The 14,742-nt window shown below is 49.9% G+C and overlaps 5 protein-coding genes across 5 annotated transcripts; 2 read left to right on the forward strand and 3 right to left on the reverse strand.

Moving 5' to 3' along the window:
* Positions 1 to 877: 877 nt before the first annotated feature.
* On the reverse strand, positions 878 to 2,988 carry MRS44_013634 (uncharacterized protein; the record flags this gene model as incomplete). The annotated part of the gene is made up of 6 exons (XM_065617100.1): positions 878 to 1,577; positions 1,728 to 1,787; positions 1,842 to 2,145; positions 2,357 to 2,484; positions 2,701 to 2,767; positions 2,841 to 2,988. 6 exons carry the CDS (start codon positions 2,986 to 2,988, stop codon positions 878 to 880), a joined length of 1,407 nt encoding a protein of 468 aa, XP_065473172.1.
* A 1,008-nt stretch (positions 2,989 to 3,996) lies between these two features.
* On the forward strand, positions 3,997 to 4,944 carry MRS44_013635 (uncharacterized protein; the record flags this gene model as incomplete). Its single annotated transcript, XM_065617101.1, has 2 exons — positions 3,997 to 4,421; positions 4,515 to 4,944. 2 exons carry the CDS (start codon positions 3,997 to 3,999, stop codon positions 4,942 to 4,944), a joined length of 855 nt encoding a protein of 284 aa, XP_065473173.1.
* A 1,038-nt stretch (positions 4,945 to 5,982) lies between these two features.
* Positions 5,983 to 6,580, reverse strand: MRS44_013636 (uncharacterized protein; the record flags this gene model as incomplete). Its single annotated transcript, XM_065617102.1, has 2 exons — positions 5,983 to 6,016; positions 6,138 to 6,580. The coding sequence occupies 2 exons, from the start codon at positions 6,578 to 6,580 to the stop codon at positions 5,983 to 5,985; spliced, it is 477 nt and encodes a 158-aa protein (XP_065473174.1).
* Positions 6,581 to 7,241: 661 nt separating this feature from the next.
* On the forward strand, positions 7,242 to 8,570 carry MRS44_013637 (uncharacterized protein; the record flags this gene model as incomplete). The annotated part of the gene is made up of 2 exons (XM_065617103.1): positions 7,242 to 7,318; positions 7,376 to 8,570. The coding sequence occupies 2 exons, from the start codon at positions 7,242 to 7,244 to the stop codon at positions 8,568 to 8,570; spliced, it is 1,272 nt and encodes a 423-aa protein (XP_065473175.1).
* A 2,792-nt stretch (positions 8,571 to 11,362) lies between these two features.
* Positions 11,363 to 13,113, reverse strand: MRS44_013638 (uncharacterized protein; the record flags this gene model as incomplete). The annotated part of the gene is made up of 3 exons (XM_046282695.2): positions 11,363 to 11,792; positions 11,842 to 12,830; positions 12,907 to 13,113. The coding sequence occupies 3 exons, from the start codon at positions 13,111 to 13,113 to the stop codon at positions 11,363 to 11,365; spliced, it is 1,626 nt and encodes a 541-aa protein (XP_046125853.2).
* Positions 13,114 to 14,742: the final 1,629 nt, after the last annotated feature.

The following is a 14,742-nucleotide window of genomic DNA, read 5'->3' on the forward strand; positions in this document are numbered from 1 at the left end:
CCTTCTTCTTTCATGGGCAATACGCCTCACTGCAGTAGTAGCGTTAGCAGCGGTTCAGAACCTATGAGAGCCATTAGAACGTCAAGGGTTGCTATAATGGATTTACAGTCAAGGGATTACCTTCTCCTTGCTATTGGACTCGAGCTGGCTCAGGATTAAAAGCTATGATGTGGAAACTCCAGATACGAGCGAATTTCATCCATAAATGCTCATTTTCCAAGTCAACACTAGGCCCACCGTCCATCCAGAACAGGCCGTGGCAATAGCTACTTCCACGACCCTGCCATTCATACGTATTCCAAAAATTAGTAACGTTAAATTTCTGCTTCAGAACGATATCTCTAAATACGCCAAACCGCTTATAGAAGTGCCAGGCTGCAATATATGGGTTGCTCCTGTGAAGGTTGCTAGAAATACCCATTCGTTGTTGCTCGGGTAGAAATACCCAGTGTTGAAGCTGGGATAAATGTTGGTAGAGGTTGGTAGAGGCTCCTCCAGTGCAAGTCTGCCGGGCTGAATGTAATAACTGTATCGGGTGTCCGGATACTCGATCTGCCCGTGATATGCCATCCAAGACCACGACGGAAGCGCCTGACCAGCCGCGAAAGATATCCGCTCCAGGGGAATATCCTGAGACCGTTGCCACAGGAGACTTCTTTGGTGTAAGTGCTGAAAGATACCATATTTGGCATTGGTATTGAACGCTTTGGCCAACGCCCTAGCTAGTGAGTCGATCGCAACGGGCCTGTCTGTCTTATATGTAAGGTCCAGGTCCGAATAGTCCGCAAAGAGAGATTGAAAAGGAGCATGCATTTAAGGGGTAGTTGCCCATAACTCTAACGGGCGTAATACATCCATTCCATAGGGGAATGTGAGCCTAAGGACCCTGCCAGTCGAGAAAGTCGTCCCATGGAATGTCTGACGGACTGGGCAGTTCTTTAATTAGTTCCTCCCAGAGTGTGGCAACATCCTGGATCGATGGTCCGTCTAGGTGAGCCCCCGGCCAATCATGCGCTAGATTCGGCCTCTCCAAAGTCTCCACCAAGCGGTCGATGGCAGCAGAAATGCCATGGCCGGCTCGGCTTAGCGATCCTTGTTTCTCCTTTAGCATGCTGCAGATGGGGAGCAGGTCCGCCTTGCGCTTCTGCGCGAGTTCTGTGTCCTTTTCCCCCAAGATGCCCATGGACAACAGCAGCAGCGCACTGAACGAGTGCTGGTCCATGCTGTGAGAATGGACGTGCAGGCAGAGGTCGCCAGGCTCGACCATGCGCCGGATCTCGATCATTCTCTCAGCACACTGGATGGCCAGGGAATGAGAAACAGAAAAGAATTCTTTCTCGTCGGTGCCTCGGAGCAGAAACGGTCGGTGTAGACGACCGATACGTGAATATATGCCATACAGCAGCACGAATTTCTGGCGGAGAAGATAGGGGCGTCGGCTTGCCAGAACTGCGGCCTGGGCTGAACTTTTCTCATCGGCGCAAAAGAACCAGGGAAGACGGTCCATGAAGTCGGTGTAGCGGCTGCTCATCCTCAAGACCTGATCGTAGGGTAGGCTCGCCTCACCGCTTGGGAGGCTGTCCATAACGTTGCGGCAGAGCTCTGCAAACTTCAACCGCTGAAGAAAATATGACATTTGCGTCAGCTAATCAACCGGGAGGCCTTCTGTATAAAGCCCATCCGGCCGGATGTCTTCGTCGTCAAGGTTAGCAGGATACCGAACACACATGTGTTTGGTATGGAAGCTATAGATGCCTTCCCGCGGACCGGGCACGCTGGCAATTAACCTATTTAAGAGTTAGCATTGGCTGACAAGTGCAGACGAAACCAAGTTTACACACCAATCTGTTGCTGCAAGATGCCACCACAGTCGTCGCTTCAACTCAGCTTGGACAACGTCCGTTGCCGTATCTGCATCCAGTCGGTGAAGCTTCATCTGGACAGCTTTCGTATGTGCCAGGCTCCGTAGGGTATGGAACGTCGTTGACTGGCCTTCGGAATCCCACGTCAAATACATCATGATGGATATAGACTGCAACGATGTCAGAGTCAAGGAGGCAGCCGCATCGTGACTCATGACCGACTCCAGTGCTATCCTCTTCCATACAGGATGCAACTCATGAGCATCCTTGAGCTCGCGATGCACTTGATGTGAGTGTTTATGGCACACATAGAATGAGCTGGAGGCGAAGATGCTGCAGAATAAGACCAAGGTCTCAGTGGATACAGGCAATGAAGCTGACAGCTGGGCATACGTAGTTTCTAAGAGTGCTTGGGTGGAAGGAATGTGTATCTCCCTATGCAAGCTGTCGGCTGTCTGCACATAATGTTTGAACAATAATCGAGCAAGTCGTACATGGGGGAGCTGAGCGGCGATCAAGCTGCTGGCTTCCGTAGAATTCGCAACGGTTGGCCCAGCGCAATTTGGCGCGAGCGAGATCAATGGCTTCGCTGCGGGTTCGGCTTGGGGGGTTGCTGCGAATTCTTCCAAATTTTTCCAAGTATGTGATATGTCTTCTTGCCGGCCGACCGTGGGGATTCGTTTCTCAGGGCGATGTTGCGCTATGTTCAGGGCGGATCCAGGCTGGCAAGAAGCCAAGCTCTCCAGTTTTTGGACTCGACTCTGTAATTCCTGGACGTGCCTTTTGAACATTAGCGAAATACGTCATACTTGTGATATTATCTTCTCCGTAAGCCTACCGTCTCAATGACAAGTATCCGGCACCATAATCCTCCCTCTCCGATTCAGTGATCGGGTTTGCATCTTCTGTGTGGTTTTTAGCGTCGACCAGAATTCACACCCCGTCACGATAACGAGCTTTTCTTCGCTCTGAACATACCAGAAACATATCGGCACTCTAGCTGTCTAGTCGTACAGTTCGAACAAGGCCGTTCCTTGTCACAGCGAATCTTTTTGGAGCGGCAGAACTCGCAAGAAGCCGGCTGTTGCCAGGCGCTACGTCTGCTTTCTGATAGAGAGCGCTTCATCTGGTCTTTGAGTGGGCTGAAACTTGGGCAGCAAGGTAAGGTACTGCGTCGACTCGCCGAAGTGGCATGAGGATGGGGAGAGTAACATTCGGGAAAACATTAAACTCATTCGGACCCCCGAGCGGCTTGCTAAAGAGGCACTGACTTAGTTGAGCCCCACGATCCGCTGCCATTGGCCGACTCGGACCTCCGCGGAGCCTCCACTTCGCGCCCTCTAGCTGACGACTTAAATGCATTACTGGCGAGGTAATTTCACCAGGGCCGCAAAGACAGTGGCTTGCCATCACGTAATAGAAAATATCCAGCATCAGCCATTTATATCGGCATATTGTCCCTGGAAGTTTTGCAGTGACTCACGCAATACGTTCTCAATATACTTTTCGAGTCTCTTGGCTGGTATAATTTGCGTCCATTTCTTTGTCATACTTTTCTTCGATCAAAGTAACTTCCACACACGCTTGACAGAACTGCCATGGACCCAGACACTGAAGAGCCAAGGGTCGAGGAACCGAAACCGGAGTCACCCAAGCCTAATACCGAATTCCCAGATGGGGGGTTGAAGGCTTGGTTGGCTGTCTTGGGGGCCTTTTTTGGACTTTTTGTCAGCTTTGGCTGGACCAACTGTGCGACAATTTTCCCCATGTTGCTGTCTAGAATATAAGACTCCGAATCGCTAACATGTAAGGCAGGCGTCGGCGTTTTTCAGGCATACTACGAGGCAAACCAGTTGCGGGACTTGTCACCCAGCACTGTTTCATGGATTCCGGCCTTATCAATGTTTATGATGTTCATCGCTGTAGGTCTTGATTTCAAGTCTTTTGTGTTATGTGTGCTCAAGCTATGACTCAGGGACCTTTCGTGGGGCGAGCATTTGACAATTTCGGCCCGCGCTACCTTCTCCTTGTGGGGACACTGCTACACGTTTTTGGCTTGATGATGGCCTCGATATCGTCTCAGTACTACCAGTTCATCTTGTCCCAGGCAATTTGCAGCCCCCTGGGTGCAAGCATGGTTCTGTATCCGTCCTTCAGCTGCGTCGCCACCTGGTTCCGACAAAAGCGTGCTCTGGCCCTGGGAATCACAGCTAGCGGCTCGAGTCTCGGCGGCGCTATCTTGCCTGTTTTGGTCAATCGCTTGATACCACGTATTGGGTTTGGGTGGACGATGCGTGTCTGCGCTTTCCTCTTATTCGGCCTGCTTCTTCTGACAAATCTAACCGTTCGATCACGAGTCCCACCACAACCAAAGGAGACCGGTATCATGGCCTATCTCCGCCCCTTTACGTCGCTTTCCTTTGTGCTAACCTCCTTGGCGGGCTTCTTCTACTCCATGGGCATGTTCATCCCTATTACATTCATGGTAACTTACGGTGAATATGTCGGCCTGTCAGATGATATGGCTGGGTACCTGGTCTCAATCTTCAATGCGGCGAGGTGAGTAAAATCCAGGCATCCCCATATCTACCTACACAGAAGGCGTCGATTTACTCTTTCCCATGCCTAGCGACATGATATTGACTGCAATAGTGGAATTGGGCGTATTCTACCGGGATACATAGCAGACAAAGTTGGCAGCTTCAACGTGTCAATGGCAGCCGCGACTCTTTCGACCATCTTTGTGCTGGCATTGTGGCTGCCAGGGCATAGTCATGGGTCAGCCATCGCTTTTGCCGCATTGTTTGGATTCAGTTCCGGCACTTATACAGCCATCAGCCCGGCCTTGGTAGCGGACATTTCAGACCTCAAGGAGATAGGCACCCGTTCCGGAACCATGTACGCGTTCATGTCTGTGGCTGCCCTCACTGGCAGCCCAATCGGGGGTACCTTGATCTCGGGAGCAGACGGGAGCTATTGGAAGCTCCAAGTTTTTACTGGCTGCATGCTTGGTGCTGGAACTGCGTTCTATCTCGCTGCCAGGCTGTACCTGACAAAAGGTAGGCTGTGGGAGAAAGTCTGATGACTCCTACAAATGGCTACCACCATGCGCGTCTCACCTCTAAGAACGGTTGTCGCTGAAACTGCGACATCGCCGTTTTCGTCATGATTAGAGCTGAAAAAGAAAAGGGAGCATATAGATTCTGAAATCAGATAGGGTATGAAACCAGAGTGATATAAAGGCATTGCATAAGGGGAGAGATTGATCGAGATTAGAGAACTTCATGCCAAGGTACCATGCACAACCACCCTTTCGCCAACCCCACCCTTTCGCCAGGCAAAAAAAAAAAAAAAAGCACCACCAAAAATCAACAAGTTTACTTACACAGAACTTGGCCAAATTGATATGTGCGTGCAAGAATTTGCGTCTTGTGAATAATAGTTGCATCTCTTTATTGAATCCTGGGTCTTTTGATAAGCCGCCCTGACCGCGTGGTTAGTTGATGGGTTATGGTTTCCTCTGACGTCAATGACCGACGCAGCCTCCGATTCTGACTCCGGCTCCCCTGAACGGCCACGTTCCACCGCAACAGGCACATTGTGAGTCTCCTCTTCGGATATGGCTTCCCCAGCAGCTAGAGTCTCACCAAGAGTCATAAAACGTTTGTTAGGATTCGGCACCGCCTTCCTCTTCTTCCCTCTCTTCGGGCGAGCCAATTCCTCCTCTAGGCTAGCAATCTTCGCAGTATGCGCCGCTACCGTCTGCTGTTGAGCCTCAAAGCCCTTTGCTATTACGTTATACCGTCTTCGTGTCTTTGGTGTTTTGTTCAGCCCAAGATTACGAATTGTTGTTGAATTGCGCAGTGATGCTGGGTGTGATTGATAAAATCAAGGTTGTTATTATTATTGTCATGGTGAGAGCTCCCTAGGGGTTTATATCCCATGCGATTCCATCTAGGACTTTCAACTTTCAATCTAGTACTTTGTGATGTGACCCTGAAGTGAGGGGGAAGCTCCCAATTATTCCAACACGAATTTGACGGCTCGTCTTTGGTGTATCATCCGAGTGAAAATACGGCCTTGGTTCGGGAGTCGCTGTTGGAAGAACTGAGAGTTCCCCCTAAGGTTCAGGATCAAGATTAAAGTTTGGAGTCCTACGATTAAGGTTCAAAGTCCTAGATGGGATCATTCAAAGATATAAGGCCCCAAAGGGCCTCTCATTGAGATCATGGAAACTTAACCAAGAATAATTACAATCACGACAACAAGAACTACCTTTTGTCAAGTGCACTCAGCATCCCTGCGTGACACAACAACAGGAACTCTGTCTTCACCTCCCAAGGAAGGGGGGATGTAGGGGGAGGAGTCGGGTGATCATCTTGGACACTCTGAATCGGTTGACGTAGGACAGGAGTAAAGATCTGGGACAGACGCCGGTTAAGCTGATTGATGCGGATGTTGACACGGCCGTCGTCAGTGACGCAGGCGCTGGTACCCGGGGCGTCTTTTTCGTTGCGGACCTCGCCATAGGTGTCGCCGTACGCAGGAGGGGGTATGTCGTCCTCATGAGTGATGAGGTTAATGTCTTGCAGAAGAGCCTCCTGTCTCGTGGGTGTTGCGACATTGGCAGCGGCGGCTTGTGCTTGCTGAAGAATGGATTGCTGCACCACCATCTCCAGGACAGGTCGGCCCTCTTCTGGGGGAGCTTGAGTGACCATGATGTGAATGAGACAAGGCAGAATGGGTTGAGTTGGTTCAGCCACGGCATCAGAATTATATGGTATATCGTGAGAGGTCAACTGAGAGGTGACGCGGCTACAGGGAGGGTTGGAGAGGGGGCTCGTACATAGTTACGTGGACAGAGCTTACCATGAGGAGGCTTAGCAGAATAGAGAAGCGTCTGATGGCAGGTAGTATTTCAATCCTTCTTCTAAGGCACCAACTGAAAGACCGAGATCCAAGACCTTGGTGGTTGGTCTCGATGTTTCCATTCTGCTCCGTCCTTGCTCCACTGTCAGAATTTAGCGTAAGCTGATGTAGCACCATTGGTCAAATGCTCGTCCTGCCCCATTCTTTTGCTCGGTCTTTGACTTTACGCCAAGACCATTTTGGCGATCTTGACCCCTGGCACCAGATCCTTCAGGAGTGAAGAAGTACTGCATACTTTAGCCAAGGCTATTCCTCTATCAGTGTTAATGTACTGCTACATTAAATGCAGTCGTCGCTTAAGCCTTACCGAGCACATTCCACGCGGTGTGGGCCGCCTCAACTGACGCATATAAAACGGTTATTGTGCTGTGTCCTGCTTATTCTCATGTCATTCTCGCTCGGTCTTTGTTCACAACTCACCACCAATCAACCATCCATCCAGAGACCACAATGCCATCGGAAACAGACAAGGCGAAGCGGGCCAGGACCCATGTCAAGCAATCCAAATATGGCTGCTTCACTTGCAAGTATGATCAACCCCAGTTGGTCTTCGCATCCATGCATGGCTGACCTGATGCGTCTAGAGCTCGAAGAGTTAAATGCGATGAAGCTAAGCCGTCTTGTCGACGATGCTTGACTGCAAAGAGGTCTTGTCAAGGCTATCCACGTGGAGCACCTTGCGATTCGTCATCATCGCCATCGACAACCACGTCTTCGACGCCCACCTCGACACTTTCGTCAGCCTCTTCCTCGTCTCCAACCTTCCTAACATCCGACCTCCTCTATCCTTCAAGCCCCTTGGCTAAACTTGCCTGCACCGTACTCGTACAAAGTCCCCGCAGGGCAAAAAACACCCTCGAGCTGGGGTTTTGGTCACGCATCGTCCCTCAGCTCACCCACTCCGTCCCATGTGTCCGAGCTGCGGTCGAAGCCTTTGGAGCCTGCTATAAAGAGTATGTGCTGAGAGGTGATCCTGCCGCTACAGGCCTCGAGACTACGAAGCGATACATCAAAGCTTTGAAACTGGCGCAACTCGATCTTTCCACTATGCAACATGGGCCCTTGCCCTGCATGATCGCTTGTCTTCTCTTAGCGAGTATCGAGGCTATACAGCAGCGGCTCTACAACGGACACGTGCATCTTAACGGGGCATTGACTGTGATGGCGTCCCATGTTGGCCAGGGAGCAAAGCCCATGGTTGATATGGAATATGTCTCGTTATTCCAAAAACTCGATCTGCATATCGCCACCTATGATGTGGGAATCGCACCGCATCTGCCACCTCAGCCTTTAATCGCAATAGAAGACGTCCTGTCAGATCCGCCTGATCAAAGTCTCTCTAGAGTATTACACTCTTGCTATCATTTCATCTCCGCAGCGTATCCATACAAGTACACCAGCCGACGAATAATACCACCAGAGTTACTCATTGAACAGGGTCGTCAGCTCAGCAACATGAGGCAGTGGCTTGCAAATAACCAAGTGCCGTCTTCTCCAACGCCAAATACTCACGTTCAAGATGAGTCGCTGTTCGTTCTCCGGGCTCAATGTATTTCTGCGCTGGTTTATGCTTCAACTGTTCTTGACCCTTGGGAGACTGCCTTGGATTGCTTTGGTCCAGAGTTTGAAGAGATCGTCACGTTGATCGAGGACCTACCCCCTCAACACAGATCGGGATCAGACTTTACGGAACGACCACTTGAGCAGCCTGTTATCGTACACCCCGGAAATGGGCATCATTCATCCACTATACTTTGTGGCGCGAAAATACAGGCATAGACGCTGGCGACGCAGAGCCTTGCGTCTATTGCTAAAGAGCGGAAGGGAGGGGCCATGGTGCGGCGAGATTGAAGGTCCTGCGGCGTTGTGCGTGATCAGGGCAGAGGAAGGGATGGACGATAACACGCCTTTGGACCTAGCAGGACCCGAAGACGCAGAAATGGATGACCCTATCAACATCCCCGAAAGAAACAGAGTCCACATAAGTGGGCCAGTTGCGGTTGACGATGATGACGACTATGGGGGCGTGGAATCGAGTCAGACGTCAAAGAACAGACTCGCAAAGGTACGCATATTCAGGTGTTGTGATATAGAGGCAATGCTGCGGGATGATGGGCATCAACCTCGTTTTCACCCATGGAAGGATTCAAACCATTGGGAGTCATGGATGGACCCGCTTGAACCTATCCGATAGAATTAGTTCGTGGTTGTTAATTGTACTTTGACATGGAGAGAAAGGTGCGATGGTGCTTCTCGACCGTTCAGTGCACGACGGATACCAAAGACGACATGATGGTGTTGATGGGAAAGGAATTTTTATCAAGTTAGGTGTGGAAGAAATAGAAAGTAAGAACAAACAGAAGGTGGTTAAGGAAGCTGAGGACCTTTTCAACTTTTAGAAGGCTTTTTATACCGAGGAAGGAGGCTTATGGATATGGGCACCTGTTTGAAAACTTGTATATGCCCAGCATTAGAGCTCTTTCTAGGGCAAACATTGATGCTTGGCGGATTAGTTTACTGTAGGCAGCATCTTGGATCAAGGTAGGGTCTTGAACAACCTCATCGCTCTGAGAAGAAACAGTGGTCAAGCCCTTAGGTTATCTATCTGCTTTTCCATGTCTGTCTTCTTCTTAGAGGTTGTAAAGGTCTTTGCTTTAAGGTGGATAGGGAATGTCTCACGAATAAATCTTGTTAAGGACGAAGAAATTTATATCATTCGATAAGTATAATCCTTAAGCTCTCCGTGCGACGAACTCCTCATACTCCAGGTTCCCCGGATATCTTAGATTAGGGGAATCTCCCTATATAATTTCAATTACGTTTTGTTGCGCAATTTCTTGAGGATCCCGCAACACAAAACACATTCCCACGCGTTAAAATCTGCCTTTATGAGTGCCAGAAGGGCTTAGAAGCAGACCGAGAGAAAGCTTCAAGGTGAATTAGCAAGTAATCGAATACTTAGCCAAGCTTTAATGAATAAGGTTCCGTTTTTGACCGTCAAAAACCGTTTTTGACGGTCAAATTCCTAAAGGGGGTTTTTGGCGGTAATTTACGTCAAAAACCTTCCCGTTTTAGGCTTAGTTCCTAGCCATATTAGGATTAGTTAGTGCACGGAATAGGTTTAGTGCGTCATATCACCAATTCCCTCCCGCGATATCGAAAAGTAATAGACATGGAACTGTCACAATGAGTAAAGGCGGCCACCCTGAAACTCTTGGTGTTCATGAACACTTTGCAGCGGCCCCAATTCCTCCAGGAGCGGGTAAATTCACTCAACTTCGCGTTCGGTGCAAATATTGTTCTAAAACGATGAACTCTGTTCCTTCAGAGCGTTCTCTCAGTGCTACGAACTACCTTCATTGTAAGCTTCGGAATCGGCTTAGTCCACTTAGCACTGACCAAGTCACTTTCATCTATATGAATAGTCGGGTGCTAAAGAGCTTAAGACGGTCAAAGATAATCCGGCAGAACCGATGGCTGTCAAAAACTGGGAGACAGTTGATGTTGCTCGGCTGATGAAGGTAGAAAACACCTTCCAAGACTCCATTTTTGTGGATGGCTGGGGTTGGGAAGAGACCGATTTGGAAAATAGTGGAGAAGAAATGGACATCGGCCAATGAGAGGTTTTTGTCATGTAAAATACCTCGAGGTTTCTGACGTCAAAAACCTTGGTCAGATAGGTAAATTACCGTTCGGTAAATTACCTCGACGGAACCCTACTTATAAGAAGTGCTTACCTTGACGTGAAATACCTCAGTAACCACAACAATTTTACGAAAGGCAGAAAGAAAGAGAGCCTTTACAATCATATTTACCAATACGCGCTTGCTAAACTGTGAAAATGAGGAGAATTTATCATAAGTCACCAGTGGACTATAGGACCGGTTAATGACAATATTTACTTGCTTGGACGGAGAGATGAACAGTATATATACACATATATATATTGTGTGGGCCCGAGTGCTGCAGTTACGGCGTGCTTGGCTGCGGGTGGGGCAAAAGAACCATGATTACGGTTAGGCTAAGCGGAGCAATCGCATTCTCTATCTGGAGAGCTGTGCAACGCGGCCAGTACCGGTGGTGTCTGGGATTGCTCGGAGTAAGCCACCGACGCAGGCAGTAGAGAAGTGCGGACGCCTCTTTGACGCCTGCCGAGTGTCACAGGAACATCAGCGATGGTACACCATACATTTTTACGAGCAGCTATTATGTAACAACTTGCGTTGTAAAATAGCATCCTGCGGTGAATCAAAGTTGAGAATCGGAGATATGCCTCCATAGCCAAGGAGCAAGCAAATTGCAAGGCGACAGATCCAGCGAGAGGTGTTAGGGTTCACATGGTGTGCTGTCAAGGGCAAGGATCACAACCATCGTGAATAGCTTCACGGTCAGCGTGAACGCTATACCACAACTAGCATCAGGCAACAGCCTGCTGCCTATGAGATCGGCAGACCGAACACAGGTATAAAAGACCGACTCTCGCCACTCCTTTAGATAGGAAATTAAGCGCTCATTTGATCCTCACGGCCCATCAGTACCTGCGACAGTCCTGGATGGTACCTAGTACATAGCTAGTCAACTTTCTTGAACAGGACCTTTCCCTCAACCTCATCAGTGACTCGGTTAACCCAGTCCACCTGCAATCCAACCGGCTTTCCATCATTTCCAATCTTGAACTCCCCAGCTACAAACTCGGTGAAGTACCCTGGATTCTCCAATAATGGCAAGTAGATAATCCAATAGTCGCCAGAGACGTGGTGCAGGTTCATCTGGTACTTCCACGTCATCTCCTGGCGGTCTGCAACAAGAATCTTCTCATCTGATCTATCAGGGTGAGACGCCTCGTGTAATGTGATGCGTCCGTACCCTGGGTCGTAGTATATGCCCTGCAACTTGGTGGTATTCACGGTGGCGGGCAGCGGCGGATTCGGTCGCTCGGGGTAGAGAATATCAACAGCCTCATCCGCGGCACTGCTTAACCAGTTCCAAAACTTTTGGTATCTGTCTTGGTCAGTCAATGTTTCGTAGCATGACGGAAGACGTGACGAACTTAGCATCAAAATCAAAGCGCTCGTTCTCTGGGATCCCAAGCCGGTCTTGAATCAACTTCCATGCCAGGATTTCTTCGGCGGCATTCGACGTAGTGGCCGTGTTCGCGAACGCAACGACGCCATACTTGATCTGAGGCAACCAGTAGACCTGGGCGCCATAGGCGTGCAACCCTCCGCTGTGAATGTACATAACATGCCCCTTAAAGAGGGTGCGCCGCCAGCCCAGGGCGTATGTAACAATGTCGTTGGGAACATCCGGCTGCGTGGATTCAAGCATTCTCGGCGACTTTATATCCTTGTGCACCTCCTTCGAGAATGGCGGTGCCTCGTGAAGCAGGCATTTCACCCATTTAGCGTAGTCGAGGACATTGGAGATGACAGCTCCGGCGCCGCTGAGTTCCGTAACGCTCATGAAGGGAACCTCCCCGTATTTCCCTTCTTTTTTGTCCCAGTAGTACCCCGAAGCGAGTTGATGCGGTGCATCATTTGCATCCTGCAAGTCGAAAAAAGTCGAGTTCATATCCAGCGGAGCCCAGATCAGCTCCTTCATCACGTCCCCAAGCCATTTGCCCGTGACGGTCTCAATGACATGTGAGAGCGTAGTGTACATCGAATTCGTATAAGAGTACTTGAGCCGCGGTTCGGTGGTTAATGGTAGATTCCTCAAGTTGCGGACAACATCTTTAGGCTTAGCCTCCTTCCCTTCCACTACCCGCGCGTAGGATTTATCGTGAGCTGCCATCCCTGTGCGATGGCTTACAGCATCGTCTAGCGTGATGTGCTCTGTCGCCCACGTGTCCTGAAGGACGAAGTCGTCATGAATAATAGATGAGATTGTCGTTGACCAACCGTTTGCGAGAGCCGGGTGGTCTCCGGAGTTGATCAGGCGGGCTAGGGTAGCGGCAGTCTGTGCCTTTGTAGTTGAAGCGGCGTACCAAAGTGTTTCCGGCGTGGCTGGCTCGTCAGGCAATCTCGCAAAGCCGTATCCCTATATCCACGTCAGTATCATCAGCCCTCACGCATTCAAGCCGATGTTGCAGAGCGCAGAGGAATCAAATGCATACCTCAGCGAAGACCTGGTCGCCATCAACCACAGCAACGGACAAACCTGGGACTTTCCACTTATCCAATGTCTCTGTCACAAAGCTGGCGAAATCCTCGGTGAGCGGATTCTTGCCCACTGAACTGTGATCGTTCGCCTGGGCAGTTGCCCCCATCAAGATGAAGAAACCTACAGTGAGGCTGGCGATGAGATTCCGAAGCCGCAGCATCATGTCCTATTTATACACCACTAATGCCACTTATATGTTGATCAGACAAGTCGGTTACCAGGCCGCAACAGTGATGGCGAACTGTAGTTGAGTCCGTGTCAGAATACGGCATGCGCCGTATATCTATAGGAGAAATAGCAATAGATCTAATTAAGCAGCAAACGTGTACCGTTTATGCGCGACAGAAATCATGCTTTGCGTCCATGATTCGCAAGTATAGTGGCTGAGGGAGCCAGGATTATGGCACGCCAAACTAGAACGGCATGGATGACGTACCCAGATGTGACTGACGAATTCCAGTATTAATTCAAAAGTCGTTTCACCAATTAGAGAAGAGCCCTTGGGACCACCGCAAGGGCCATTTATTATTCGCTTCGGCAGCTCCGTGTAGAGGGGCCGAAGAACCTCACGATGACAACTCACTTTGTTGAGTGTGCTGTTGGCGTGTTTTAGGGGCCACGCGTTCACACTGCCTCAATTCAAACTAATCCTTGAAGGATGACAAATTAGTACCCCCGAAACTGTGGAGATGAAATGGTGGCAGCTTATTCCAAGCCTATTTGGAAGGATCTGTCAACTCAGCCCCGCAGAAGCACGAAGTCCAGGAGAGCCTCGTGGAGAATTCCCGGTTCAGAATATGTCCAAAATAAAGCCCCATATGATGCCTAAACCATACTTTAAGTATGGCCGCGAGCCACTAGTTTACACCAAGAGTCATACAGAAGAACAATGATGAGACTTTGTTTTTTTTTTGCTGTAAAGCAATAGGGATGTGATACCGTCCAGTGAATGCGGCCACAACTGTAAGACTCCATGCACCCATCAGGTTGACGACGAGGTCGGACGCCGGTTAGCTGGGCGGCTAAGAGCGCCCCTGAAGCTAGCGTTAAGCTTGTCCAGGGCGCCGGCCTCGACTCGAAGGATAAGTATGGTTAGATGCCGCTTAACTTGGCGGCCGCTCCTGGTCACGAAGCTACAGGGAAGCTGCTTCTCGTGAAGGGCGTCGGATCCGCATAAGGGACGACCCGCTTCCCCCACCCCCACCCCCATTGCAAGTTCGTAATGTACTCAGCAATTTATGACCTGGCGCCGGACTCGGGTGTCGGGGAGCGATCGGTTCAGCGAGACTTTTTCCGGCAGCGACTAAGGGCAGGTACTTGTTCTGCCCGGAGAGCACACGGTGCTCAGCCACGGTTAAGTCACTCCATCCAAAAATGGGCATAGTTCACCGATTACGACGATCCTCCAAGAGTGGCGCTTCCTAGCCCTTTCTCAGAGCTTGACGTCTCCTGCACCCACGATCGTACGAACCGAGTGCTAGCATGGCTTATCGTTTTCTGCTTTGCCCTTTCTACCAAAACTTCTAAAGTGGGGTCAAGCAATGACTAGCTCCTAGCAGTATGGTGCAGATAGATACCCGTGGGCATTTCCCTCAACTTATATGATTTATACGAGAAGGGAAAGTCGGTGATTTCAAATAACTGCCGGAACCAAGGGCTATTCCGGGTGTTCGAGGATGGAGGACTCCTCTGGTCTTGTTTATTAAGTCACCCCTCGTCATTCCCGAGACCCACCGTGCTAGATCGGTCCTGAAGTTTTATTTCGGTACATCGAATTTGCTTGCGATGG

This window comes from Fusarium solani (assembly GCF_023522795.1).
Source record: "Fusarium solani strain SB1 chromosome Unknown bctg00000009, whole genome shotgun sequence".
Lineage (NCBI taxonomy): Eukaryota > Fungi > Ascomycota > Sordariomycetes > Hypocreales > Nectriaceae > Fusarium > Fusarium solani.